Here is a 27669-nt window from a genome sequence, read left to right as displayed (position 1 = left end):
TAAACCTCAATCAATATGTGGACTAGCCAATCCACTATCCTAGATTTATCAAAGAACAATCTCCACGGCTTGATTCCTTGGTGTTTAGAGACTCAGATGAGTTTCTCTTTCAGTTCTGAATCTCCGTAACAATAGCCTCAATGGAAGTCTTCCTAATATATTTATGAACGCCAAGGTGTTAAGTTCGCTTGATGTCAGTCACAACACACTAGAGGGGAAACATCATGCTTCTTTTACGGCTTGCTTTGCTCTAGAAAATTTAAACGTGGAAAGCAACAAAATCAACGATACTTTCCAGTTCTGGTTGCATTCTTTGTCGAGGCTTCAAGTTCTTTTCCTCCGCTATAATAACTTTCATGGCAGGTTACACAACAATGATGGGATTTGGTTTGGATTTCCTCTGTTGTGAATCACTAATGTATCACACAATGACTTTTTCGGTATGTTTCGATTTGATTACTTCATTAATTGGACTGCAATCTAGAAGAGTGATACATAATTGCACTATATTGGAGATGCTAAAGACTATGGCTACTACACTTCACTTGTCTTGATGAATAAACGAGTATCAATGGAGATGCAACGCATCCTCACACAAATGAGTATCAATGGAGATGCAACGCATCCTCACACAATACACAATCATCGATTTTGCTGGAAATCAGATCCAAAGACAAATTCTAGAATCCATTAGTATATTGAAAGAACTTCATGTTCTCAATCTTTCAAACAATGCTTTGACGGGCCATATCCCATCTTCTTTGGCAAACCTGACGAATCTCAAGTCACTAGACCTATCGCAAAACAAGATTAGTGGTGAGATTCCTCCGGATATCAGGAGTCTCTCTTCTCTTGAGTGGATAAATGTTTCATATAATCATTTGGTAGGTCCCATACCACAAGGTACACAGTTTCAATGACAAAATTGCTCCTCCTACAAAGAAACCCCGGACTTTACGGAATTTCTCTTAAGGATGTTTGTGAAGATATCCATGCGCCTACACCGCCACAACCCGAACTGCCTGATTGAGAAAAAAAAAGAAGAAAAGGAATGGTTTAGTTGGATAGTAGCATGTTTAGGTTTAGGCTTTGCACCTGGAGTTGTATTTGGTTTGACGATGGGATACATAGTGGCTTCATACAAGATGCGTGGTTCATTGATACTTTTGGCCGAAGAAGGCACGGGCGCACCAGAACATGTTAGCTCACTCATTGATCACACTCCCTTGAGTAATTGTTGTTCTGTTAAATGAAGTTGTTGTATAATTTTATTTATCATCACTTGTTGTATTTCAAGAAAAAAACCATGAAGGATTAATTTTTTTGTATAATATTTTCATTATGAAGATGAAGAGGAAGATAAAGTCAATGATGTTTCATAAACTAAGTAAAAGCAGATAGTGAGCATAAAATAAAATAAAAACAAAATGATTTTTTAAACAAGTAACCGACAAGAAAGTGGATTTTGCCTCTGAGCTTGACATGAAATCTTTTTCCTAGTCTCTGTGAAGGTGATTTGAAGTACACTCTATACGGTGTGATAGTTCATGTGGGTGAATTGATCAGTTCGGGTCATTACTACTACTATGTTCGCACTTCAAGTGCATGGTATTGCCTTGATGACTATAGGGTTTTCAAAGTTAGTGAGAAGGCTGTGTTGGATGCCAAGGCATATATTATGTTATATGCTCTTGATAGGCAAGAGACGAGTAATGGTGCCGAAATGTCTCAGATAAATACTGCTGATGATGCTGAAAGAGAAAAATGTGAGGCGGGTGTTGGAAAGGCCACTGGGAAGCCTCTAGGCGAAAGATTACAATGGATTCAAGGATATCATGAAGAGTTTGAAAGCTGAAGGGCACACAATTTTACTGGTTAAGGGTAAAGAAGAGAAGTGTTCTGTTGAGATAATGCAGCTCAAAGATCTATTTTGGGAATGGGGGGATTTTCTCTCTTATGTGTCAGATGACCTTAATTCTATTGGGAGGAAACGTAAATGGTTTGTTGAGGTTCTGGCGAAAAAGAAGCGTAAGAATGAGCATAAGAGGAAGATGAGAAAGAAGAAGAAGGAGAAGGAGAAGAAGAAGAAGGAGAAGGAGAAGAAAAAGAATGCTAAGGAGGAGAAGAAGAACATAGATTAAGGCAGCAATTAGATTCGTTTTGCTTTGTTTTTCTAGGCTTTAACTTGAGCAGCTTTGAATATAAAGAAATCTTTTGTGTCAAAAAAAAAAACAAGTAACTGACAGAATCAAATCCTTGAATAGTGAACGTAAGAGAACATGAGAAGATTCGTCGAGAAAAAAAAAAGAGACGGTGCGAACTAACACATCGTTTTGTGTTATCAGCAAGTGCGCAGCGTTTCCTATAATCAATTAAACGCAGAGTTTTGTTCTTCACTATTCAATTTCAAACCTCGCTAAGGTTTTATAAGTCTAGTTACTAATCAGCAATGTTCAAGAAAAGAGTTGGGCGCTAAGCCAATGGTGAATCTGCACCTAACACAAAAAAATATCTAATCGGGACCTAGACAATTTTAGGCAGTTTGGGCGTTTAAAAAAAAGTATAAATATGATATTATAGATAAAAAAAATAGATTAGAATATCTATAGAAAAATTAAAATATTAAATCCTAATCAAAATGTTTTATTTAATTAATATCAAACAACATATGAACGTTTCTAACCCATGTATGCAAAGATAAAACTTATAAATTTAAATGCATGTAGCTGGAAATTTGAAAAATACATTAAAACGACTTTAGGCGGTCATCTACACGTACCTTGAGCACCTAATGCCTACTCGAAACCTATGTGATTGTGTAGACCGCTTTTTAGAACATTGCGAATGAGAAAATCCTCAATTCTTTTTTTTTTGTCTTGTCAACAACCAATAACCAACACAAAATGTCTGTGTATGTAAATAATGTTTTTCGATTTTATCTTCCAAATACTGAATTTAATTTGAGACATCCTTAATAAGTTTTGGATCTATTGATATATGGCAAATTGACTGTTTTCTTCAATTTGACTGCATTTTGTTTTTTTTGGTCAACTATAAATAAATAATTTTGACTGAAAATTATGGTAACTAATCAAATTATGAACATTCAAATGTAAATTTTCATATTTTGCATTTCTAGACTAAATTCGACATTAATTATATAAACAAAATAAGTAAAAACCAAACAGATGATGAGAACGAGAGGCGTGGCCTCCACGCCCTAGTGGTTAATCTCCGTTATTCTTTTTTTCTAATTTTCAAATCTTTTCTCTTCTGTCTCGTTTTTGAATACTTTCTTCTCATTGTTCATCTCCATTTTAAGACAACATGTCAACAACGTACGTTGGTGTGATCTGATCTCTCTAAAGATTAGTGCATCTCTTCAAATCTCCCAGAAGATTTGTCCCGTCTCGCATTTTGTTGCATATTTTTATGAAGGTACCACATTAATCTTAAAATTTTCGATTTAGCTAATGTGATGATCAAGAATATAATCTTGTTTAAATCTAATGATTCTGATTATAAGAAACGTTAATGATTTTTAATTGCAGTTGTATTTGTGAGAATCTGTGACAATGATGGCTGATGATAAAGTTTCCAATGACCTTTGTTTACTTCCTGATCTCAATGTCGATTCCTCGACGCCTTTCTCTAGTATCGAATTCGATGCATCCATTAGTGATCTCCTAAACTTAGAAACTGGTGGAGATACACCAAATCTTATACCGGAACATAATCCGTTTTTTGATTCTTTTTATGGACATGAAGAAGAAGATTCACATTTTGTTGTTGAAGCAGAAGAGTCTCCAAAGGTGTATATTGCACCAAGAGTTGTGATTAACCATCAAGACTCGTTTTCATTAGACTCGAGAATCGATGAATTTATCGAAGATGCAAGGATATTACCTGGCTCACCTGGAGGAATTCAAGATGTTGGTCTTTCACGTCTTAAAGTTCCTGGCTCACCAAGAGCTTTTGTTCATCCGAGATCATCTGCATCCCCACGTTTCGGGTCACCTACTAGTCCTGTTTTGATCGATACCGCTGCACCATTTGAATCGGTCAAGGAAGCGGTTTCAAAGTTTGGTGGGATCACAGATTGGAAAGCACATAAAATCCAGACAATAGAGGTACCAAAAAAGTTTTTGCTACATTATGTCATTCTTAGTCAGGCCGGTCTGGTTCTTAGTCTTGTGTTTTATTATTGTCTCCAGAGACGGAAGACGGTGGATCAAGAGCTTGAGAAGATACAAGAAGATATGCCTGAGTATAAGAAACAAGCAGTTGTAGCGGAAGAGGCGAAGCATCATGTGGTGATGGAGCTTGAGAGGACAAGGAATGTCGTCGAAGAGCTTAAACTGGAGCTAGAGAAGGCTGAAAAAGAAGAGCAACAAGCGAAACAAGATTCTGATCTCGCGAAGCTGCGAGTGGAGGAAATGGAGCAAGGGATAGCAGATGAAGCGAGTGTCGCAGCGAAAACACAGCTTGAGGTAGCTAAAGCGAGGCATTTGTCAGCGGTTTCTGAGCTAGGAACCATAAGAGAAGAGATAGAAATGGTGTCCAATGAGTATGAGTCTGTTTTGAGGGAGAAAGATTTGGCTGCGAAAAAAGCAGAGGATTCTGTTTTGAAAGCTAAAGATGTAGAGAAACAAATGGAGGGTTTAACGATAGAGGTCATTGCAACCAAGCAGTTATTGGAGTCAGCTCATGCGACTCATCTCGAAGCTCAAGAAAAGAAACTCGATGCAGCCATGGCTCGAGACCAGGACGTTTATAACCAGGAGAAGGAACTTAAAATGGTGGAAGAAGAGATTAAGAGGTTTAGACAAGACATTGATGCGGCAGATGATGTGAAAACCAAACTAAAGACTGCTTCTGCACTTCAACAAGATTTAAGGGCCGAAATAGCCGCTTACAAAGACTCAAACGTGGGAAAGAGAAACAACAGTGTCATACAAGCAGCGGTTGATTCCGCGAGGAAGGAGCTTGAAGAAGTTATATCCAACATTGAGAAAGCAAATTCCGAGGTGAAAACTTTGAAGATAATTGTCGGATCATTGCAGTCGGAACTTGCGAGAGAGAAGCAAGATTTATCGGAAACCAAACAGAGAAACAGAGAAGAAACAAGAGTGGATAAATGCACAGAGATAGCCAAGAAGTTGCAAGAAGCTAGCAGGGAGGCAGAGGAGGCAAAGTCACTTGCCATAGCTGCTCGAGAGGAGCTGAGAAAGGCGAAGGAAGAGTCGGATGAAGCGAAAACAGGACTCTCTGCGATAGAAAGACAGTTAATGGAGGCGAAAAAGGAAATGGAAGCTTCTAGAGCTTCTGAGAAGTTGGCCTTAGCTGCGATAAAAGCATTACAAGAGACCGAATATGCTAACAAAATCGAAGACATTAGTAGTTCACCAAGAAGCATAATAATTTCAGTGGAGGAATATTATGAGCTAAGCAAGCAAGCACATGAGGTAGAAGAGGCAGCCAATAGAAAACTAGCGGAGATCGTCTCCAAAATCGAGATGGCTAAGGAAGAGGAATCAAGAATCTTGGAAAATCTAGAGGAAGTGAGTAGAGAAACAGAAATAAGAAAGGTAGAGCTAAAAGAAGCAATGACAAAAGTTGAGAAAGCTAGAGATGGGAAGGTTGGTATGGATCACGAGTTGCGAAAATGGAGGTCGGATAACGGGAATAGAAGCCCCGAGGGAGGAAATAAGGAGAACTTAAGCAAGTCCAAATCGGCTTTACATAAACCAACATCATTTGCATTTGGTGAGCAAGCAAGCAGTAGTAATGTGACCCCTGAAACTAAAAAGAAAAAGAAGAGATTTTCTTTGCTGCCAAAGGTCTTCATGTTCTTGTCAAGGAAGAAGTCGTCCAACAAGTGAGTTTCTTACAGGTAGGTTTTATTGTCCTTTTTTCGACATATTCGGTATGTATGTCATTATGGAAATGGAAAACAGAGTATCTGAATTGAGAGAGAACAGTGAACTTTTAAGTTTGTTGGTTAGAATAGATTTGTTGTACTCTTAAATGAAATAAAGGTATTGATACACTTGTCGAATAATCGAATTTTCGTTACAAAAGACTGTACCTAAGAAGTAGAGGTGAAGAGGGTTTGAATGATGGTCTTATGCCATGGATTAGAGAGATGCTCGACAAGGTTATCGATAGGGCCAGTGTGAGTCACAGAGGCTTGAACAAAGAACCCGAGCATCGCCATCATCGCTAGACGACCTGTTTAAACACCAATCAATGTCACTATGCTCAGATTTTTTATGAAGAAAGTAGCAAAATAATGATCTAGTACCGTTCTTGATCTCCTTAAGCTTCCAGTCATGAGCGTTTTTAATATCCTTAGCAAGGCCTAATGGGTTTAAAAGCGGTCCTCCGGGATATCCAGGCTCGAGTCCCTCGAGTGCTGCTTCAATTCCAAAGAAAAAAGATCCTTCTTTGGCTTGAGAGCCCGGAGAGACATAATCCACATACCTTTTAGTCTCTGCAAACCTGTGAAGAAAACAAAAGAGAACCATTCTAAGCTTTTGTGGGTTAACAATAAAGATTAGATATAAAGAGAAAATGAGTTTGATTAATTACCCCATAAGTAGAAACTGTACAACTATAAGTGTTTTTGTGCTAGCAAAATCAAATTTGACAGCTCCAGCTTCATACCAAACCGGTAAATTACGAATCCCTGTGGTCCGAAGCAGCTAATGCAACCAAAACAAAGCTCTAAGTTAGCTATATTTTGAGACATTCCAACATTTCAAAATTGAGTAAATGATAAAGATTAGTTCTTACATCAGTGAAGAGTATTCCTGCAACACCGAGCATAGCGAAACGAGAGTGAACAAGCTCTGCTTGAACATACCATCTCAAACTTTCCGGATCCTCTCCTAAACCGAGTGGGTCAAACCCGTAATCACCAGCCAACCTTTATTTCAAGAACACAAAAAGATTAGTGTTTTGGTCTTTTGTGCAAATGGGAGACAGAAGGAACTCACTTTCCATCAAGATAAGGAGGAGGGTCGAGGCCAGGTAGCCACGTGGCACGTTCAACCGCCACCGTTGGGTTGATGCCTCCTCCTGCGGCTCTGACGGATGAGATTCTTCTTGTGATGACGGATGAAGTATCGCGACGTTGGTGAAGAAATCCTCCGGTGATACCTCCACGTAAAACTACGGCCATTTTGCTCTGTTTTGTTTTTGGTTTACGTTTGTGTTCTGTTCTGACTCTGTTTATTTGTTATCGGCAAGTTGAAGCTAAGAAAGTAACGTGATCCACGTAAATTAGTCATTTTTTTATTTTTATTTTTCTTTTACAACAATTAGTCATTTTGATAAATATTAAAATCCGAAGATACGAAAAGTAAATAGGGAAAAAAACCCCGAAAAAACCGTCATCTATTTTTATTTTGGCCGTTTAATACGTGTAGTTTTAAAATTGGAAAAAAAATACATCTTTTATTTAACATTGTCTTTTAAAATATTCATGTTAAAACGGTTGGTGGATTCCTAGTTTCCTACTTACGAGTTAACAGCCGTTAACATGGGTGACAGAATTATTTGACGGTGTTAAAACTTCATCCAACGTTTTTAAATATATATATAAAATCTATTAACAATTACATTAATGCGGCCTGACGATTCTTCTTATTTCTCTTTTTTTTTTCATTTTCCTGCTCGGTTCTCTGTTAACCGGATCAAACCGAAAATTCGAACCGATTATCTTCTTCGCTGCCATTCGATTATTTTCTACGCTGCCATTAACGAGCTTCCGCAGATTGCACCAGAAGCAACCGTCGTCGCCGCTTCGTCTCCTCCACATCTCGCCAGAATCATAAGTTCTCTGACGGCGTTCTCTATTTTTTTGTAGAAAATGTCATGTATGTAAGATTCAGTCACCGGATTTGAGGATGCCGATACTGTTGATAGACTCGTTTCTAGCCGCTTAACGTTCTTTACTTCTTACTTTCCTTAATTGTTTTCTTATAACAACACAACCCTTATATAGTACTTGCACTTAACCTAATTAGAGTTTTGTTAATAACCAAAACCCACACTTAGTTGGGCCCAGCGCCGGCTCAAGCAAATGATAGGCCCTAGGGCAAAAAAAAATTTTTTGGGCCATTATTATATATATATATATATTTTTTCTTTACAAGAATAAAACACAGAAAAACATTGTTTACAAAGCATAAAGCTACGAGATCATTTTGCAGAATAGATTTATGGGCCCCTTTTAGTAAACATTATATCATTTCTTTATACTTACAAAGAATGCAAATATTTTTGGGTCCCCTTTAGTAATCTTTTTTTTTTTTTTTCTCTTATACTTGCACATATATATATATATATATATATATATATATATATTTTTAATGTTTACAAAGGAAAAAAAAATTTGTGTGGGCCCCCTTAGTTTGTGGGCCCCTGGGAGTCGCACTGTTTGTCCCCCTGTGAAGCCGGCACTGGTTAGGCCTTGTTCACTTCTGGCCCAATGGCCTTTTTCTCTCTTTTCCTACACGAGCCTCTTCTTCTTCGTTCTTTTACACGAGCCTCTTCTTCTTCCTTAGACACACATCTCTCTGCACTTCATCTTCTTCTCACCTTTCTCTTCTGATTTCACTTGTACACGATTAAACAAAGAATCAACTTCCAACAAATACCCTTTACCCCTGGGACATCGAAAACGTTCAGGTGCCACACTGTCACCACGTTAAGTCTGTCATAGGAAAAGTTGTTGAATTTGTTACCGAAAAATTAGGGTATGTGGGAATGAGAGATTGCTTTGCAATTGGTGGAAATAAAAAGGCGGTTCCAAAAAAAGGTGCAGAGTGGTTTTATGAGCAGTTGTCGAGATGATAAGCTTGATTGAAAGGTGTGCGAGTGAGAGAGAGTCGGGGATCATTGTGCTGATTTCGTGGAAATTGTCATGGATCTAGTTGGTAGTGGTTTTCTTGTGTTATTGTTGTATCAGACATCGAGTGGTAGTAGTGAATTATACTCTCTATTAATTTCTTCTCAATTCTTATAATACTCAATCACAGATTTACACTTTTTCCGCTCAACCAAAAGAATAATAATTTGTAGACCGAGAAGAAATAGAAAAAAATATTCTCCTATTTGTATGCCATAATGTGTTAAACATTGAAGAAGACATTTGGAAGATTCTTGTCATTATTTTGTTTAGTGATTTTTTCTCGCGTTTGAGGTTTTGAATTTTACCAATGCATTCTTCTATTTTCTTTATTTTTATAGTGTTTGTCCATGTCCATTCTTGTAAATATGTACTAGATGATATCCGTACAGCTCGTATTACATTACAAGATGATTTATTTTTATATAAGTATTATTAAGTTTTATTAAATAATTTATGGTTGTAATGAAATTTAGTTTGGATAGTATATGTCGTATAAAATATATCTCTTTTTAAAGTATTACTAAGTTTTTAAAAAATGGTTGTAATGAATTTTAGTTAGGCTAACAATGTAATATACTAACAATGTAACTAAGTATCTTACATTGTTTTACTAACTAGGATATTACACCGCGGGTTAATTATTTGATTTTTTAATTTTTTATAAATTGAAGAATTTGTTGTGTAATTTACTTTTTGTTGTATACCGCGGATCAGTTTTTTGTAACTAATTTTTAAAATTTTAAGTTGTATTTATTTCTTTAGTATATAAGATTGTATAATTGTATTTGAATGTTAATTGTAGGATTTCACCCGTGGTATACCGTCTCATATTAATATCGACCTAAACTCGTCCCATCATATAAAAAATATTTAATCGCAGTGTACAGCGGGACAAATATGATGATATGGTGCAAATATAACAAATTTGGGCTAATTTTTTTAAATCTATCTACCTAATTTAAACATAAATATAGGATGTTCATTTTATATGACCGGAAGATGTTATTTTGAATTATTATAAAATACATATAGTTAAAAATCCTAATTTTAAATTTTTTATGATTATGTTATTTTGATAAATTATAACATCGTCCGGTCACATAACTTCTCCTACAATAGTATAAATTTTTTATATGAATAATGAAAAGAATAAAACCTGAGAATTGAAAAACAAATGATAAATAGTTTACTCTTATTGTCTTATGGAAGAAAAAAAAGAATAAAACCTGAGAATTGAAAAACTATAATTTATTTCCCTAAATCTTAAAATCCACTTTCCATTTTCTTAATATATCAAATAACTCTCTGCTATGCTTCTATCAAATAACCGGTTAACTATCAAACCTCATGAGACTCGCGTATCTCTTCAAATTCGGCAATGTTTATTTGGACACAGACATGATTGTTTTTTCTTCGTTTGTAATTAACAATGAAACCTTCCACTAAGATTCTTTTTTTCCAATTGAAACCCTAATTAAATCAATTTGTATAAAAATCCCATCAGGATTGTTTGGGTTGATAATAATTAACCAATAAAGATTAGTCCAGGCCCATATAAGTTGTCACGTCATCAATTACAATTACGTTTTTCTTCCCATAGCCCATTTGGTAAAATACGGTTCAAGCTGAAATTGAAACTCGAACCGGACTGTGATGGTGGTTTCCGATGGCGGCGAGCGAGTGAAGCTTAACGTTGGCGGCGAAGTCTTCGAAACCAACGCGTCTACAATTCAGTCATATTGCCCAGACTCTCTTCTTGCGGCTCTATCGACTCCAACCTCCCATGGCTCAAATCCGGTTTTCATCGATCATGACCCGGATACTTTCGCCGTCATTCTCAATCTCCTCCGTACTGGTCGACTCCGAGCTAATTCCTCCGGCGTTTTCTCTAAGCAAGAGCGACACGATGAGGCTATGTATTACGGCGTCGAATCACTCCTCAGATTGGCGATGTTACCGCCGTTGCTGCTAGGTTTTGATATGTATCTGTTTCGATGGAGGCGGTGATAGCGTATAGAGAAGTTGTGAAATAGATGGAGGCTTACCAAGCAATCAGCAAGAGTTTCCAAGCCGATATGGCGATATGGATCTGTTTCGATGGAGGCGGTGATTGCGTCAATAACTTGTGTTAGGAATTCCACCCGCGAACCAAGCCTCACGGTAACAGGTAACAATTGGCTTCTGTTCTCTAATTAGATTATAGATTTCTCGAGTACCTTACATGTCTCTTTTCCAGTTATTTGGCCACCAATCATACTTATCCCGATTTTCTGGGATTTGAAGAGTAGAAAGTAAAGATTGAACCATGACTTGTGATATAAAGAAAGCTAACAATCAGAACAACCATCTTTTTCTTCAAGTCTGTTATATATTTAACCAAATAGTCTTACATATACTGAGACTTACAAATCAATTTTTACATATTGTTGTTGAAATCCTCCATAGATTCAAAGTAAATAAGGAATTTGGTTAAACTAACTCTCATTAGTCATAATCATAAAAGTCAATACACTACTGTAAGTGTAAGTTAAGCACATCCCTGTAAATCTATTTCTAAACAGAATGTTCATGTTTTTCATTCAACAGAAAGAAGAAGTTCAACATCTTGATCACAGTGGAGGGCTCTTACATTATGAAACCTTGGTTTACATCAGGTTAGTTCTTTCAGAATACTTAGTGTTAGGAGAAATATTCACATTGACATATGTTATTGAGAAAAGCAAAATAGAAACTTTGAAAAGTTGTAAACACACAGTTTATTCAATAACCAATTGGAAAAGCTGGAAAATCAAACTTGAAGCAAACACGTAAATCATTGCAAAAACCATAATATTAAAACAACAATAAGTAATCAAAATAAAAGAACATGGATCAAAGCAACTGAAAACCAAATTAAAACTCCAAACCACAGTAGCAATTCACTCTTTTTACTCAATCTTGACTTTAAGACTAAAAACCCTCAACAAGTCTTGTATATTGGCGCCACAAGTGGAACACCTTCAACAGATGATGCAGTCATTGTTGCTGGTAAGGTTTCTGAACTTGTAATATATTGCAATATGGTGATGAGAAAGAATGTGTTTAGAGAGTAGAAAATGAACGACTATTTATAGAGTTTAGATAGTTAGTATGTTATAGGGTTTAGAGAATATTTAAAAATCTTGATGAGCAAGCATTTCGTATAATTCGAAATCTTTTAAGTTGGGAAATACAACTTAAAAGATTGTAATGGTTGTATTACTAAGTTTTTAAAAAATGGTTGTAATGAATTTTAGTTAGGCTAACAATGTAATATACTAACAATGTAACTAAGTATATTACATTGTTTTACTAATAAAGGGGCCCTTTATGGCTCGTACCAAATATAAAAACATTTCTTATTTATTATTTTCTATTTAGATCGGGATGTAATATACAAGCGGGAGGAACATTGTAAAATTGTTTATTTATATAACATATTAAAATTTATTCTCAATGAGAATTTTATTTTCTCAAAACCAAGGGCATTTAATGTAATATTGACAAAATTTAATATTTGTTTTATAAATGTACTTTCAAATAGATTTAATGTCACTCATAGTTTTTAATTAATTTTTTTTTTCTTATGGTCGTGTTATTGTGCCTTCTTCTTTGCTAATGCGATTATATTCAAAGTACATTTTTAAAATATTAGTTCCAAACTTTTAGTTTGAGTATGATTTATTTTAGTTAAAAAAAAAATGATTTATTTTAGTTTTTTTTTTCATATATGTTTTTATTAATATAATTCATAATGATCCTTCTTTTGTAATCCTTTTCAAAGAAATTTGATTTTTCAGTTTGATGTTGCATTTATTGTAGGAAAGTTGTTAAAAATGCCCCTTTTGGTGTGCCCCTTTTCAAAAATGCCCCTTTTAGATGTCCATTTTCAAAAATGCCCCTTTTTAAATCTGAAATTTTTAGAAAGTTTTATTAGGTTTATAAGGTACTTATGGATTGTAACTACTACTTGAAGACTCGATCCAAGTATTTATAAGGTTTTATAAGGTGTTTTTAAAGGTTTTACAAGTTATTTTAAAGGATTTTTAAGGTTTTTCAAAGGGGTTACAAGATATTTTAAAGGTTTTTAAAGGTATTTAAAATATATTTATAAGGTATTTATAAAGTATTTATAAGATTTTAGATACATAGAAATGTAGTTTGTGTATGTTTTAATAATGTTACATACATATTTAGGTAAATCTTATATTTTTAAGAGCATTTTTTATAAAGTTTTAAAGAATGGGCATTTTTGAAAAGGGGCATTGAAAAAGGGGCATTTTTGCAAAAGCCCCTTTATTGTAAAACCGTCTTTTTTATGAATAAATTTTAAATTCATACAAAAAAACAAAAATTCATAATGGCTAATTTTTTTACAATCTTAGTACAAAATTTACACTAAATATATCTTAAATTTTTAATTATTTTTTTTAATAAGACAACAAATATATTTACAATATGAAAAAAAAAAATAGATCTTGTGACCTAAACAACATATTTTTTGTTCTGTTTGTTCTCTTTAAGCATCCATTAATCAAATCGTAAAACCCAGAGAAGGCTGGTAAGGCCCAATAAAGGCCCAAATAGAAGACTTTCCTCTCCATCCGCCCATTCCTCTGGTCGAAAGCTTTCCACGGTTCCGATTCTCCGAATGGATAATGTAACCGTTTAGCTCTCTCTTCCCCTTCTCTCTTTACACTTCCATAACTCTCACGGCCATGAGCTTGGCTTCGATTTCCTCGTCGCCGCCGGTGGCTTCGCCGTACTTCCGCTGCCGAGCTTACATCTTCTCCTTCGCGTCTTCACCTCTATGTTTATATTTCCCGCGCGGTGACTCAACTTCCCTCAAGCCACGAGTTCGCGCCTTGCGAACGGAATCTGACGGCGCTAGGATTGGTAACACGGAGTCATACGGCTCGGAATTGCTTCGTCGGCCGCGTATTGCGTCGGAGGAAAGCTCTGAAGAGGAGGAGGAAGAGGAAGAGACTGGTGAAGGTGATGAGTTCGTTGATTGGGAAGATAAAATCCTTGAGGTTACTGTTCCTCTTGTTGGCTTCGTCAGGATGATTCTTCACTCTGGAAAGTAAGTTTTTTTGTATCTCAATTCTTACGATCAAAATCACTACTCTGTTGCTACTGAGTAAGCTTTAAGCATTTAGAAGACAGTTGATTTCAGAATTTAACAATTGTTAGTCTAATTGAGTGTTTATTGGTTGATATGATCATGTAATGGGAGCTCAAGAGTCTAGAAGCATTTTCTTGAGTTGCTTTATTGATAAGTCTAAAGATATTTGTTGCTTTCATTATGGATTAGATGTGAAATTGCAAAGAAGATTTGTGAATGTTGTACTTGTATATTCATCTGTTTTATAGAGATTCATGGGGAGTATTTTTGATTCATTGGTAGCTCTGTGTGACATTTTATATTGCAGATATGCAAACCGAGATAGGCTAAGCCCAGAGCATGAGAGAACGATTGTTGAGATGCTGCTTCCTTATCATCCTGAGTTTGAGAAGAAGATTGGATGTGGTATAGACTATATCATGGTATGTAATCGTGCTTTCGCGATTTGGAATCATCATGAATGTTTTGCTAAGTGGAACTATTGATTCTTGTGGTTATCATGTCTGAAAATTGATTTGACATTGTTTTCCTATGGAGTACTTGGGATGGATTTATATTTTCTTTTTCGGTTTGTTTGTCTGCAATTTCAATCTGTATTTGTCTCCGCGAAGACTGCGTTTCTTTGTTTTCCGCATTCTTCATAGTGGAAACAAGTCATTTATGTGAAACTGTTTTTGAACAAGCTGATCAACAGTTTGTTTTTCGTTAGTATGATCAACATAGATTTTCATGTTTTACAAGTCAAGATAGAAATGAATTAAGGAGAAGAGATATGCTTCCTTACAGATTGATTTTACCTGCAAACCAGTAGTTAGAACTGCGCATCAACTAATAATATCTTGATTGGTTCGGTTTGTTGCTGCAGGTTGGGCATCACCCAGATTTTGAGAGCTCTCGATGTATGTTTATAGTTCGAAAAGATGGAGAAGTAGTTGACTTTTCGTATTGGAAATGCATAAAAGGTCTAATAAAAAAGAAGTATCCTCTGTACGCAGACAGTTTCATCCTCAGACATTTTCGCAAACGTAGGCAGAACAGATGAATGAAGCTTATGTAGATTCTCAAACTCAAACGCTCGTAGACTCGGATCCTCGTCTCCCAACTACATCCTAAAAGGTTTTGGAGTGAGAACTCAAAGACAGAAGATTCAGTCACTATTTTTCTTTGAGTTGGAATTACGAATGGAACTTTCTAGAAAATATGGTTTCCGCAGGAGATATGAAGAATTAGAACCATCAGAAATATTAATATGTTCATTATCTTTAATCTTTAGCGTTTATATGTTGAATCTGTTACATTGAACTTATGTGCAGAGGTAGAGAAAACCAGTACACACTTGTGTGCAGGGCTTGGATTCAGATGCAGTTTTCTTCTGAAAGTGTTTTTGGTTTTGCTTTCACATTTACTTATTACTGTTGTGTGATGTTTGGTACGACTTAGGCACTGTAGTTTCGTTACTCAAAGTTGGAATTTTTACATTTTTAGTTTATATCCAAATTTTCAAATACGCAAGTTTAAAGTCCAAATTAGCCTTGGCCATTATAACTTTACAGAAAATTTTGAACCTAAGATTTGGTCAATTCGGAGAAAATGATTTGCTTAAGTTGAAATTATACTCGGTTCTTTCTTACTACCAAAATCTCTAGAGACATAAACATATAGGATATAGCAAAGGCTTAAAACCATAGTTCTTACCAATCAACTCATTAGTTCGTGTATTAAAAAAAAATCTAAATTATATTAGTTACAGGCTTTAAAACTTAATATTGTAAGCTTCTGTTTGAACAAAAAAAAAAATATTGTAAGCTTCTGTTTATTGGATTATGGTAGATGCAGATGTAAAACTTTCGAATTTGTTAGTTAGGCTCTGATTGGTGGTTTTGAAAATAGAAAAAAAAAATGTAGAAAAGAGATGATTATTAAAAAAAAGTTAGAAAATAAACTAATGGAGTAATTTATTTTTACTCTAATCAAAACCAAAGTAAAATTGAGTGTATAGTTCTTTCTCTCTCTACTCTAATAACTAGAATAATTTTAGGTCTAGAGTAAATTATTATTCTATAAGAGACAACTAGTTAAAACCTAAGTTTTATATAAAATAATTAATTATTTTGTATTTTAAACGAATCAACACAATAAAAACACTAAGGATCTCTCCAGGCATGACACATCAGCATTTTGGAGTGTTCTGGGTATGACACATTATTAAAATCGTCAGCCAATAAAAATATTTTAATTAATACAGCTCAGATTTCTTGGCCAGTAATATTTGTTCTTTGCTCCATGTCATTTAAAGTTTATCTCATTTGGGCTTATTGTTTGAAAATAAGTGGGCTTATTATTATTCAGAAATGGGCTTTAGTATTGATTGACTCATACAAATTATATTCTCTCCTGCATCTTTCTTTTTCTCGATTTCAATTTTTCATAGAGTAAAGACGAAGACGAGAATGAGTAACTCGATCAGGTCAATCCTTTAATTCGATCAATCGATAGGAGATTTTGATTAGAGAATTAAAAAGTTTGAAACTGGTAGATCGCAGCTATGTCTTACTCCGATTCGTCGTCTCAGGCTCGCGAGAGCCCGAATGGGACTTAATCAGAGCTCATGTCCAGAAACGAGGATATACTTTGCAAATTAATCTCCTTCTCCTTAGTTAGCCTTAACTAATCTTCTTCTCCTTAATTATGTATCTCTTCTTCTCTTTAATTAAGTATATATATAGGCTATTGAAGGAATTTCATACATTGGTTCCTTGTTATTTTGGATCCCAAGTTTGAACAGTTTGTTATTTTCCATCTTTGTAATCATTCATACTAAGTTTGATTTTGAGTATGGCTTGACAGTATGAGGTAAGGTTCTTTATTTGATTCAGTTTTTTATTTGGAAAAGTTTGGTTCGGTTCACAAATATTGTAGCCAAAGTTAAGCTGAATTTTTTATTTAATTTGTAATTTCAGTTAATATTCAACAATTTTGGTACATTTCACTTAACAAACTACAGTTTAGACAATGAAATGTTCTAGAGATCGGATATATAAGTCGAATTCGAGTAAAAGGCATTCACCGCATGGCTCATGCATTGTGTTCCCTCATAGAGCCACTTGGTATCAAAAGACTTCTTCTGTTAAGTGTTTGATTTAACAAAGTTTTCAACAATATGATTTAACTATTATAAAATATATAATTTATCCAAAAATATACCCCGCAGTGTAGTGCGGGTTTCGTCCTAATCATATTAATTAATATACTTTTGAAGAAATTTTTGCAAGCAAATTCAAAACTTATCAAACTATAAATTATACTAGAGTCAATGATGTACTTTAAAAGAAAAACACTACTATAATTAGTGAATTGAGAGTATTATTGTCCTTGTATTAATTTTTAAACTTAAAAAACTATAATGTGGGTTTGATAATGGTGAAGTGAACCCAACTAAAAACAAGAGACGTGGACCAATGAAAAGAAATAAGAAGACTCTTTGGTTTCTGACATGTTCCCACAAACAAAGTCGATGTGAAAGCAAATAATGTCCGTCCACGTTACATCGACGATCAACGGCTGAGATTTGGTTTCATACTTCTCTGTCTCATCGAGGTTGGTTCGTGTTTTGTTATTGTTGGTTTGGACAATGATTGAGCGACACGTTATTTCGTTACAACTACTTTTTTTTTTTTTTTGAACTTTTGTAATCAGAAGACTAAAGAAGTAAGTGGACCGATCATAAATAACAAAACTCAAGTGATTGATTATTGGGACCTTTTGTCACTTCAGGATAGAGGAGCGTTTTCAATTCAACGGTGAACAAAATATTAACTGATTTTTTTCTTTTTTGAAAGAGAAATAAATAGATGTAAATCGGTTAAGTAGCACCCTTGTTTGAAAAATCGCTAGGCGCTAGTCGGGCGCTCGGCATGGGCCTAGCGATTAATCGGAAAATCGGATTAAAATCGGGGATTAATCGGGGATTAGTTTTAGGGTTATTTTAATATTTTTAAAATATATTAATCCAATATTGTAAAAATTTATGATTTTTATTACAAATTTATGATTTTTATTAAAATTTGAACACAAGTTATTGTAAAACATCACAAACTCTCCATTCAAATGATTGAATAACAAAAATAAAAAGTTTTTTTATACTTGCAATCTAAAAAATAATCGGGGTATATAAGATTAGGCGGAAAGTAATCGGATTAGGCGGAGAATAATCGGGTTACTGATTTTTTAGGGGATTAGTCATTAATCGAGGCGGATAAGGTGGGCCTAGCGATTAAGCGGTGAGTAATCGGGGTTAGGCGGGGATTTTTAGAACAGGGAGTAGCACAATTGTTAGGAATGAAATTATTATCTCGAATTCGATATCAAAAATCAGTTTTGATTCTTTCCGAAAATCCAGATATTCAGAATGTTTGGATCTAAATTCGAATAGTAAAATATTGGATCCGTCCAAGTTAAATTTGGATTTAGATATCAAATAGTATTTTTTTTTTAATTGTCGGATATCATAATATTTAGATTAGGATATCCAAATTTGCCAAATATATTATTTTCACATTTTTTTTCACTAGAAAGATAGATTTTATGTGGAAATCCCATTGGCCCATTAATTGACTAATATTGCGATTCCCAGAGGTGGAATACAAAAAATTTATTAAAAAATTTGCAGATTAATGGAGGCAAGTGTGCAAGAGATCTCCAGCGATGTACAATTAATAATTTGCAATTAATAATAAATTTAGACAAAAAAAAAAAGAAAGATAGATTTCATAGATAAACATGGAATACAAAAGCCGGCAAGGGACAAACCCTTCCATAGTCTAAGCCGGCGAGTACATGAAAACTCCCAGAGACAAAGATCAAACTAAAGAGAAACTTTAGGGGAAAAAACCCGAACCAACTAAATACAAAACATCCGAACAAAAAACTTCCCGGATTCATAATCCAAAGACTCAAATTAAACTTACAAAGCCTAAATCAAAATTAAATAACAGATCTGAGACTAGAAGACTCTCCTTACCTCAACCTAAACTCGATGGAATGAGAGTCACTTGTAGGAATGAAGGAGATCGAGATCTTCAAGGTGGAATTTCAAAGTCTGAGGCGAAGAAGGATCAGATCGAACCTGCACCTTTGCCATGGATGGATCCGCCATATCTGAGGCTAAGCGTGGAGGAGAACAAAAGACAAGCCGCGAGAACCCAAAGGAAGAAGATTTAGACTTTATAAATTTAGATCTGAAAATCTAGATGTGAAACGTTGGAAGAAAAGAAGCTTGGATGCGCCGTTAGAGAAAGGGAAACGAAACTAAAACATGGAACAAAGAAAAAAACCCCGGTTCCGGTGCTGAAAAAGCCACCAGAACCAGTAACCCTCGATGGAGGGCGGCGGTTGCGAGAGTTTTTAGAAAGAAGGCAGATAGATTTTTTTTTAGAGAGAGAGAACTTTTTGAGATATTTTTAGGGATGATATTATTTTAACATATAATATGTAATTTCAAATATTATAACGTATATTACAATATTTTCATTTCTTTTGTAATATATGATACTTTATTTCCTAAAAGATAATCAAAAATTAAATTTTATAATTTAAAAATATTTTAATATTTTAATTCATTCTATAAATCCTAATTTCACTTATTGGTTCTTTTTCTTTTGAAATTAGGAAAAAAAAAAATTAAAGAGTAAAAGTGACGCTCTCAAGGTTGTATTTCATCAAGTATTTTACCATGGTGTTATTAATAAAAATTCTGACAAAAAAAAAATTGTGAAAGTGACGCAAAATACAACAAGTATATACCATTTTTTAATTAAAATAATTAGTAAATGTAGTATTTATTGAAATGGTTAGGAGACAGAGAGACACTTGGCTCAGCAGACAAAGTACCTAATCACCCAAACGAAGAACCAGACATTTTGGGCAAATACGAAGCACACGAATTTAGCCTAAAGGTAATGGGAAAAAACCCGAAAAAACCGTCATTTTTTTTTTTTTGGCCGTTTAATACCCGTGTTATTAAATTTGGAATAAAAAGGCCTCGTTTAATTATTGTTGTCTTTTAAATTCTTCGTTTTTTTAATTTTGGTAGATTCTGACCTCCGCGTTAACGGCCGTTAACGATGGTAACGGAATCGCTAACTGCAGCGAAAACTTAACCCCATGGTGTTTTCGTATATATATACAATTTATGTTTGTATCTTTACGAATGTAGTGTCTTAGTAAGGTGGTTATACGTGGGTTGTATTTAGACTCGTGCAGGAGTTCGATTGACCACACAACTCTTTTAGATTTTTTTTTTTTTTTTTTTTTTTTTGACTTCGTCTTCTTCAAACTATCTCTGTTCTCTCTTGTAACTCCAGATTGAAATTGAGAAGCCGTATAGTACCCAAGATCTCTCCTGTAACCCCAGATTTTCTTATTGAAATTGAGAAGCCGTATATATAGTGGCCAAACCCTAGATCTCTTTGTTCTCTCCTGTAACCTCAGATCTAGGGTTATTGAAATTGAGTAGTGGAATTGAAATTGAGAAGTAAAGATCTAGGGTTTATCCACTTTGTAAAATTTGGGGAATTCAGTAATCAATTCATGTAATAGAAGCTGAAACGATGTTAAGGTGAACAAAAACATGGAGTGGCTTCGTTACGGTTTGATGTGTGCATAAAGAAGTAGGTTAATATGGAGATTAACAGGATTGGGAAGATTGACTATGCTACTACTCCAATCTTTCCCTTTTTCCTCTTTAACCAAGAATGCTCTATTTGATAAGCATGGTTCTGAGACGAGATAGGATCCAAAGAAGTTTGCTGCACTTTTGTTTTTAATTGAATTAGGTTGAAGACGAAGTCAAATTAAGGAGAAAAAAAAAAAACTAAAAGAGTTGGAGGTGGATCGAACTCGGCACATGAGTGTAAAATCAACCCATGTATCACCACCTGACAAAGACAATACAATCGTAAACTTACGAACATAAATTGTATATATATACGAAAACACAATGGGTTAAGTTTTAACTACAGTTAGCGATTCCGTTACCATCGTTAACTGCCGTTAACGCGGAGGTAAGAATCTACCAAAATTTAAAAAACAAAGAATTTAAAAGATAACAATAATTAAACGAAGCTTTTTTATTCCAAATTTAATAACACATGTATTAAACGGCAAAAATAAAAAATAAATAGCGGTTTTTTCGGGTTTTTTCCCTAAAGGTAATAGATTTTTATCCTCGTCCTGATATTTTTCTTCTCTCTGTGTGTGTAGAAGAAACTGTGGATATTGCTCATCTTCTTTTTAATTCTTCCCATTTATGTCCATACTTAATTTTTGGATAAGTTACTAATTTTGCCTAATACTTCTCATAAACGCATTTATATCCTCCTGTTCGTTGTATCTGATTTTATCCACTTGACTAACATTTTGGAACTTTGTTAATGTATCTGCTTTTTAAGGGTTCTGATACTAAAGTTTGGATTTTTAAACTAAAGTTTGGATTTTTTTTTTGTATTCATGACCATTTTCAGATCCAGTAATAGCTGAGATTATTGGAAAAAAAATGGATGGTAATATGAATTTCAAGAACAACAATTTGGGAAATGAGCCACCAGGAGATGGTGGTGGTGGAGGAGGGTTGACTAGACAAGGTTCTATATACTCGTTGACGTTTGATGAGTTTCAGAGAAGTTTAGGGAAAGATTTTGGGTCAATGAACATGGATGAGTTGTTAAAGAACATATGGAGTGCTGAAGAAACACAAGCCATGGCTAGTGGTGTGGTTCCAGTTGTTGGTGGAGGTCAAGAGGGTTTGCAGTTGCAGAGGCAAGGCTCGTTGACTCTGCCTCGAACGCTTAGTCAGAAGACAGTTGATCAAGTTTGGAAAGATCTATCTAAAGTTGGAAATAGTAGAGGAGAAGGAACAAACTTGTCTCAGGTGGCTCAGGCTCAGAGTCAGAGTCAGGGTCAGAGGCAACAAACGTTAGGTGAAGTAACTCTGGAAGAGTTTTTGGTTCGTGCAGGTGTTGTGAGAGAGGAAGCTCAGATTGCTGAGAATAATAAAGGTGGTTACTTTGGTAATGATGCTAACACGGGTTTCTCTGTCGAGTTTCAGCAGCCTTCTCCACGAGTTGTTGCAGCCGGTGTAAGGGGAAAACTTGGTGCAGAGACTGCGAATCATTTACAGGTTCAAGGTTCTAGTTTGCCTCTGAATGTAAATGGAGCTAGATCAACATACCAGCAGCCGCAACAGCAACAACCAATCATGCCTAAGCAGCCTGGTTTTGGTTATGGCACACAAATGGGTCAGCTTAATAGTCCTGGGATAAGAGGTGTGGGTCGTATGGGACTTGGAGATCAGTCTTTAACGAACAATATGGGATTGGTCCAAGGTGCTGCTGCTGCAATTCCTGGAGCTTTGGGCGTTGGTGCTGTATCTCCTGTTACACCATTGTCATCAGAGGGGATAGGGAAGAGTAATGGTGATTCTTCATCGCTCTCTCCGTCTCCTTACATGTTTAATGGTGGTGTGAGAGGCAGAAAGAGTGGGACTGTGGAGAAAGTTGTAGAGAGAAGGCAAAGGAGAATGATAAAGAATCGAGAATCAGCTGCAAGGTCACGGGCCAGGAAACAGGTTAATCTCTTCATCACCATCTATCTATGTGCTCTTGATTGTGTTATAAGCCAAAAGGCTTGGAAAGTAAATCGGTTAGCTTATCTTGTGGTTAGGTTCATTAACTACAATGAAGTGTTGAATTCAAAGCGTAAAGTGTCTTGTGTGAAATAGTGTTGTAAACAGAACTATTGGGACTTGAAATAAGTACTTGTGTGTTCTTGTGGTTGAATGAATCTCGGAAACAAATATGAACCTTCTGGTTTTGGTGTATATACATGTTTCCCATCCGCAGATGTTCATGGCAGACCAAACCATATACTGGAATGTAATTTGCTAATTGTCTTGAGGTGGCTCAGAGGTTAACCGAAACGTTAAAACCTGTTACATCTGAGATTTACTGTGACCAAACTGTTGAGTTCTACATTTGGGGGTCTAAATGTTTTGAATGGCACTCTAGTATATCTCATAAGCTTCTCAGTAGTACTTGTTTTGCTTTGTAGGCTTATACCGTGGAGCTTGAAGCTGAAGTTGCAAAGTTAAAGGAAGAGAATGACGAGTTACAACGAAAGCAGGTAATCACATAAGTCATAACCATGCCTTGGCATCACAATTACTTATATGCTACATTCATTTCCTTTAGTTTCTCATTGTACAGCTCGTGTTTTTACAGGCAAGGATCATGGAAATGCAAAAGAATCAGGTAATAATTCTTATTCCATTGTAACACTAAAAACTCATAGCTCTATTTGACACCAAAATCTCTAAACTACATTTTCATAGCTGAACTTGTAAACTCGTGTTTTTTTTGTTTCCGTGCTACGTATGAAACAGGAGATGGAGATGAGGAATCTTCTGCAAGGAGGTCCAAAGAAAAAGCTGAGAAGGACAGAGTCAGGACCTTGGTGAATCAATCAGTGCTCATACTTAGTTTCTGTAGATAAAATCACATCCCACTTAGGTGTTTAGTTGAAGAAGACATAATAGATAAGAGCTTTCATCGTTTATATTGTAAGCTCTCTCCATATACTGGAAAAACGGTCTATTTCCACACGAGAAGTATCGCATCATAACAGATAGAGCCCAAACTTTAACTACGGTCCATATGTCCCTAAAAAAAATTTTTTATATCTATTTCTCCATGAAACGTAAGTTCAATAGCTAAATCTCCCCGAATTAATACGTCGAGATCTATTATCCCACATACTTGGGTTTCATCGGTTATTGTTTACTTAACCGTATATAACCAAAGAAAACCTGATTTTGACCCGATTAAAACACAAAACCCAATCTTCTTCTCTTCTTCACTCGATTTCAGAATCTGGGTTTGTTTTTGTCAAAATTGGAATAAAGAAGAGGCACATCTCTTCATGTCGTTTTGTTTCAAGTCTATATAAAGACCCTGTGTTTGTTTTGTAATATTCAGATTTTAAATTAAAGAAGTTTTAGTTTACATAACTCTGTGTTTGTCTCTCTCGTCTAAAGCCTCTTGTTTTTTTTTTTTAATTATCAAAGTTCTTCAATAATTCAACAACACAATCATAATCTGATAGCTAAAGAAATACAAACCAATAATCTCATAATAATCTGCTCATAAACCAACAAATCTCATGTTGCTCCATGGAAACTTCGTTGTTCCCGCCGCCGTCGCCCCAACACCAATTTTCGTCGAAGAATCAGCTCTTACACCACCACCACGACCTTTAACTTTACCATAACCCCCGATTTCCCTCTTCTCCTTGCGATCAAACCAATGATGATACTTGATATCAAAGAAGCGATTATGAATACTTGCATCCGAGATCGTTTGGTTAATCTCATCAATCTCAGAAATCGTCATGGAGAAGAAGAGAGATTAATCAAAGCTCAATTATCAATATCGAAGACCCCATTGAATTCATCAACCAAAATTTAGTCTAATTGGTATTGTTTTTAAACGAAGTGATCCAAGTGCTGTCACATTCGTGGTGAAGAAGAAGAAGTTGAATCGGGTCATTAATGGGTCGGTCGGGTTAGGGTTAATTTTTGATAATTTTGGTTTTGTTTTGGTTAAAGTTTGTTTTAAAATGGTTAAGACTGAATTGGTGTACATTAAACCGACAAAACCGAGATATGTGGGTTAATAGATCTCGAAGTATTAATTCGGGGAGATTTAGCTATTGAACTTACGTTTCGGGGAGAAATAGATATAGAACTTTTTTTTCAGAGACATATGGACCGTAGTTAAAGTTTGGGCTCTATCTGTTATGATGCGATACTTCTCGTGGGGAAATAGACTGTTTTTCCCCATATACTGTATGTTATGTTGTATACATACACAGGATCATCAGAATCACTTTTGCTTTCATTAGACCAAGATTTTGTGTGTGTTTTCTCGTTGTTGTATGTCGCTATACAACCTCGAAATGCAGTTCCTTGATCTTGGAAATACCAATTTGACATAACACCGAAGAATTGAAGTGTTTGTTTGGTTTCTCTTGAGTGCCAAAACTATGACCTGTGCCAACACAACAATCTAGGCTAGCGCCGACTATATCCTGAACCGAACCTTGGTCATTTCGGTTCGGGGTCAGTTAGTACAGTGGGACCGATCGGCATGATTTTCAGATGGGTTCGGTTTGATGTGGTTCACTGAACCGAACAGTTACCCAAAGTAAAACTGATTATACAGAAATTTGTGAAAGTATGTACTTCCTCTAAAATCAATAACCAAACCAAACCAAACCGGATCAAATATTTGTACGGATTATAAATTACATAACCGATGACCGAACCAAACCGAGTTATTCGGTCTGATTTCTTTAGTTGCTAAAAATGAAAGTTTCACTCCTTTACACTCTCATTCTCTCTCGCTTCCTCGCTCAAATTCTCCCCTAATTTCACCTGCAAAACTCTAGTTTCGTCTCGTCTCCGGTCAGAAATCAAACACGATTCTTAAGGTATTTCGTCTTACCCAACTCTATCTTTCCATTTTTTCCGAGAAACAAAATGTTGATCATGAATAACGCCGCTGTCTCTGTAATGGGTTTATTGTAATGTTCCAAAATATATTATTTGAAAGTTAGGACATTTCGATGTAGCTTGTGTTTCTACTGCTTTTGATTTTGTAGAAACGACCAGAAAAATTGTTTCTTTCTTTCTATAGAACATTTCGATATAGCTTGTATTACTATTGCTTTGTCTCTCTTGTTACGTTGCTTGGGAGTTTTAGCACAAGTTTCATTGTTTTCTTTTTATAGTGTTCCAAGCTTTTTTTTTTTTTTTTTTTGTCTAGGTTCCTTTGAGTTTGAATTTTAAGGTGTTTTTTTTGCTTTATCTCTGCTGTTACTGTTGAAAGTTTTATGGAAACGAGCACAAGTTTTAACATTGTTGTCTTCTTTATAGTGTTCCTAGCTTTTTGTTGTTCTTGTTATTGCATAGGATTGAAAACTGATCACTCTTGAGTTGCCTTTCTTTGTTTGATTTTGAACCCAAAGACTGGAAACTGATATTTTTCTCTTCCATTTTCTTCAGAAACCAAAGAGAAGATAGAAATGGCGCCCAAAGGAAGAAAAAGGGTAAGCTTTATTGTTACATATAGGATTGAATAGATCAATGTGGTTTGGGACTTGGGTTTCATACTTATGTAAGCTTTACTGTTACATAGAGGATTGAACAGAACAGTGTGGTGGGGGTTTGGGACTTGGGATAATAGACAATGCACTAGGTTTGTTTTGTTTGTTCTTGGATCTCTCGTTTGTTTCAGTTGATTCTCAATGAGAAATAGAAATCTGTTTGATGAGTGTTCTTCATTCTTCTATGATTTTTCTCTCTTTTATAGGTTTTTAATTTGCTATTTTTTTTCTCCCTTGTTTTGCAAGCAGATTGGATTGAGGCGTCAGGATGCAGCACGAGACCGCATGAAAGAGTTTGGGTTTGATAAGCGTGTTATCAATGAGAGTATCAAGCAAGTGCTAAAGGTCTTCAATTTCCCATTCGTTGAATTTTTTTTCTTTGAAACTTGATGTGACACGCTTAACTCAATTTGGATTTCAGGTGTACGGTGAGGACCAATGGTTTCTGATTGAAGATGCTAACTATGATGCCCTCCTTAATATTTGCCTTGAAAAGAAAGAGGAACAAGACAACCAATTGGCGGCCGAGGAACACAAAGAAACAGCTCAGGAAGAAGAAGAAGAAGAAGAAAAGGTGATTTGTTCATCTTGGTTACAAATTTGTTGCTTTTCATTGTTGGGATTAGTTTTGCTTCCATGATCAGAGACTATTGACTGGTTTCTTGAACCTATATGCTACTTAACTTGCAATATGATCATCCTTTGCATTGCACTACAGAAGGCTGATGCGTTATTGATCACTAACGAAGCAGTCATGAACTCATCACCACCAGCTTTTCAATTCGTAGAAGCACCAGTAGATTTTGCACACCAGTCTGTTGGAGGTATACTCATCTCTATAACAGTCTCAAAGCGTAAAACATTCTTTTACTGAGGTAAAAATCATTCTTTAGGTGCCCACAGTTCTCACTGTGGATGGCTAAGCAGTGAAGAGGAGACAGATCCGGATGAGGATGAGGATAGTGATGAGATGATTGAGCTAACTCCAGAACCTCTCTGTGAAGAACTTGAAGAGCTTCTTAGGGAAGTATATGGACAAAAGAAGATGAAGTACAACTAATGGATTCATAAGCTCCTGTAACTAAAATTGATATATATATATAGTTAAGGAACTAAGAAGTATAGTAAAATAAAGAGTAAGCTTGTAGCATTGGGAGTATAATTTAAACTTTTCCAAAAGTCCAAACTCCAAACTAATTCCATCCCAAAGAAAACCGAAACTGGATCAAATCTGAAGTTGGTTTAATTGGAATATTCCTTGTATATGTTTTTAAAATTTTATGCCATTTTGGCAAAGAATATTTTATCAAAATTTGACTCTTAATGCATATATTTTCATTATTCCTGGGCATTCGGTTATCAGTTCGGTTCCATTCGGTTTCCGTTCTAAAAT

General features: G+C 35.3%; 6 protein-coding genes across 13 annotated transcripts; 5 read left to right on the top strand and 1 right to left on the bottom strand.

The window, feature by feature from the left end:
- The first annotated feature begins 608 nt into the window (after positions 1-608).
- On the top strand, positions 609-1855 carry LOC9330084 (receptor-like protein 12). The gene is made up of 2 exons (XM_021010501.1): positions 609-903; positions 1512-1855. The coding sequence occupies exons 1-2, from the start codon at positions 609-611 to the stop codon at positions 1853-1855; spliced, it is 639 nt and encodes a 212-aa protein (XP_020866160.1).
- Positions 1856-3211: 1356 nt separating this feature from the next.
- On the top strand, positions 3212-5903 carry LOC9327385 (protein WEAK CHLOROPLAST MOVEMENT UNDER BLUE LIGHT-like 2). 2 transcript variants are annotated; one of them, XM_021014463.1, is made up of 3 exons: positions 3212-3438; positions 3552-4130; positions 4215-5903. In XM_021014463.1, the coding sequence occupies exons 2-3, from the start codon at positions 3576-3578 to the stop codon at positions 5880-5882; spliced, it is 2223 nt and encodes a 740-aa protein (XP_020870122.1). In that variant the 5' UTR covers positions 3212-3438; positions 3552-3575; the 3' UTR covers positions 5883-5903. The 2 variants fall into 2 exon arrangements, with proteins under 2 accessions (XP_020870122.1, XP_002894022.2); XM_002893976.2 differs by having other exon boundaries at positions 3212-4130.
- LOC9330083 (photosystem I chlorophyll a/b-binding protein 5, chloroplastic) lies at positions 3987-7232 on the bottom strand. Of its 3 annotated transcripts, none has more exons than XM_002891276.2 (6): positions 6999-7232; positions 6796-6928; positions 6592-6704; positions 6305-6501; positions 6089-6231; positions 3987-4044 (listed from the first exon to the last, which is right to left on the bottom strand). In XM_002891276.2, the coding sequence occupies exons 1-5, from the start codon at positions 7181-7183 to the stop codon at positions 6089-6091; spliced, it is 771 nt and encodes a 256-aa protein (XP_002891322.1). In that variant the 5' UTR covers positions 7184-7232; the 3' UTR covers positions 3987-4044. The 3 variants fall into 3 exon arrangements, with proteins under 3 accessions (XP_002891322.1, XP_020870124.1, XP_020870123.1); XM_021014465.1 differs by lacking the exon at positions 3987-4044 and adding an exon at positions 5724-5796; XM_021014464.1 differs by lacking the exon at positions 3987-4044 and adding an exon at positions 5904-5962.
- A 6304-nt stretch (positions 7233-13536) lies between these two features.
- LOC9330081 (protein DCL, chloroplastic) lies at positions 13537-15472 on the top strand. Its single transcript, XM_021014593.1, has 3 exons — positions 13537-14018; positions 14368-14482; positions 14926-15472. The coding sequence occupies exons 1-3, from the start codon at positions 13654-13656 to the stop codon at positions 15100-15102; spliced, it is 657 nt and encodes a 218-aa protein (XP_020870252.1). The 5' UTR covers positions 13537-13653; the 3' UTR covers positions 15103-15472.
- Positions 15473-19909: 4437 nt separating this feature from the next.
- LOC9330080 (ABSCISIC ACID-INSENSITIVE 5-like protein 5) lies at positions 19910-23667 on the top strand. Of its 5 annotated transcripts, XM_021013416.1 has the most exons (6): positions 21292-21391; positions 21581-22683; positions 22958-22990; positions 23166-23237; positions 23336-23365; positions 23497-23667. In XM_021013416.1, the coding sequence occupies exons 1-6, from the start codon at positions 21367-21369 to the stop codon at positions 23569-23571; spliced, it is 1338 nt and encodes a 445-aa protein (XP_020869075.1). In that variant the 5' UTR covers positions 21292-21366; the 3' UTR covers positions 23572-23667. The 5 variants fall into 5 exon arrangements, with proteins under 5 accessions (XP_020869072.1, XP_020869074.1, XP_020869075.1 ...); XM_021013413.1 differs by lacking the exons at positions 21292-21391; positions 22958-22990 and adding an exon at positions 19910-20014; XM_021013412.1 differs by lacking the exon at positions 22958-22990 and having other exon boundaries at positions 21294-21391.
- A 1758-nt stretch (positions 23668-25425) lies between these two features.
- LOC9330079 lies at positions 25426-27294 on the top strand. The gene is given in 7 exon segments (XM_021013417.1): positions 25426-25601; positions 26176-26219; positions 26526-26621; positions 26698-26748; positions 26750-26850; positions 27029-27100; positions 27170-27294. Coding segments are annotated over 6 exon segments (381 nt in total). The 5' UTR covers positions 25426-25601; positions 26176-26195; the 3' UTR covers positions 27207-27294.
- Positions 27295-27669: the final 375 nt, after the last annotated feature.

The sequence above is a fragment of the Arabidopsis lyrata genome (assembly GCF_000004255.2).
Source record: "Arabidopsis lyrata subsp. lyrata unplaced genomic scaffold ARALYscaffold_1, whole genome shotgun sequence".
Taxonomy (NCBI): Eukaryota; Viridiplantae; Streptophyta; class Magnoliopsida; order Brassicales; family Brassicaceae; genus Arabidopsis; species Arabidopsis lyrata.
The sequence above is the reverse complement of the archived record's forward strand: the minus strand, read 5'-3'. Positions and strand labels throughout refer to the sequence as shown.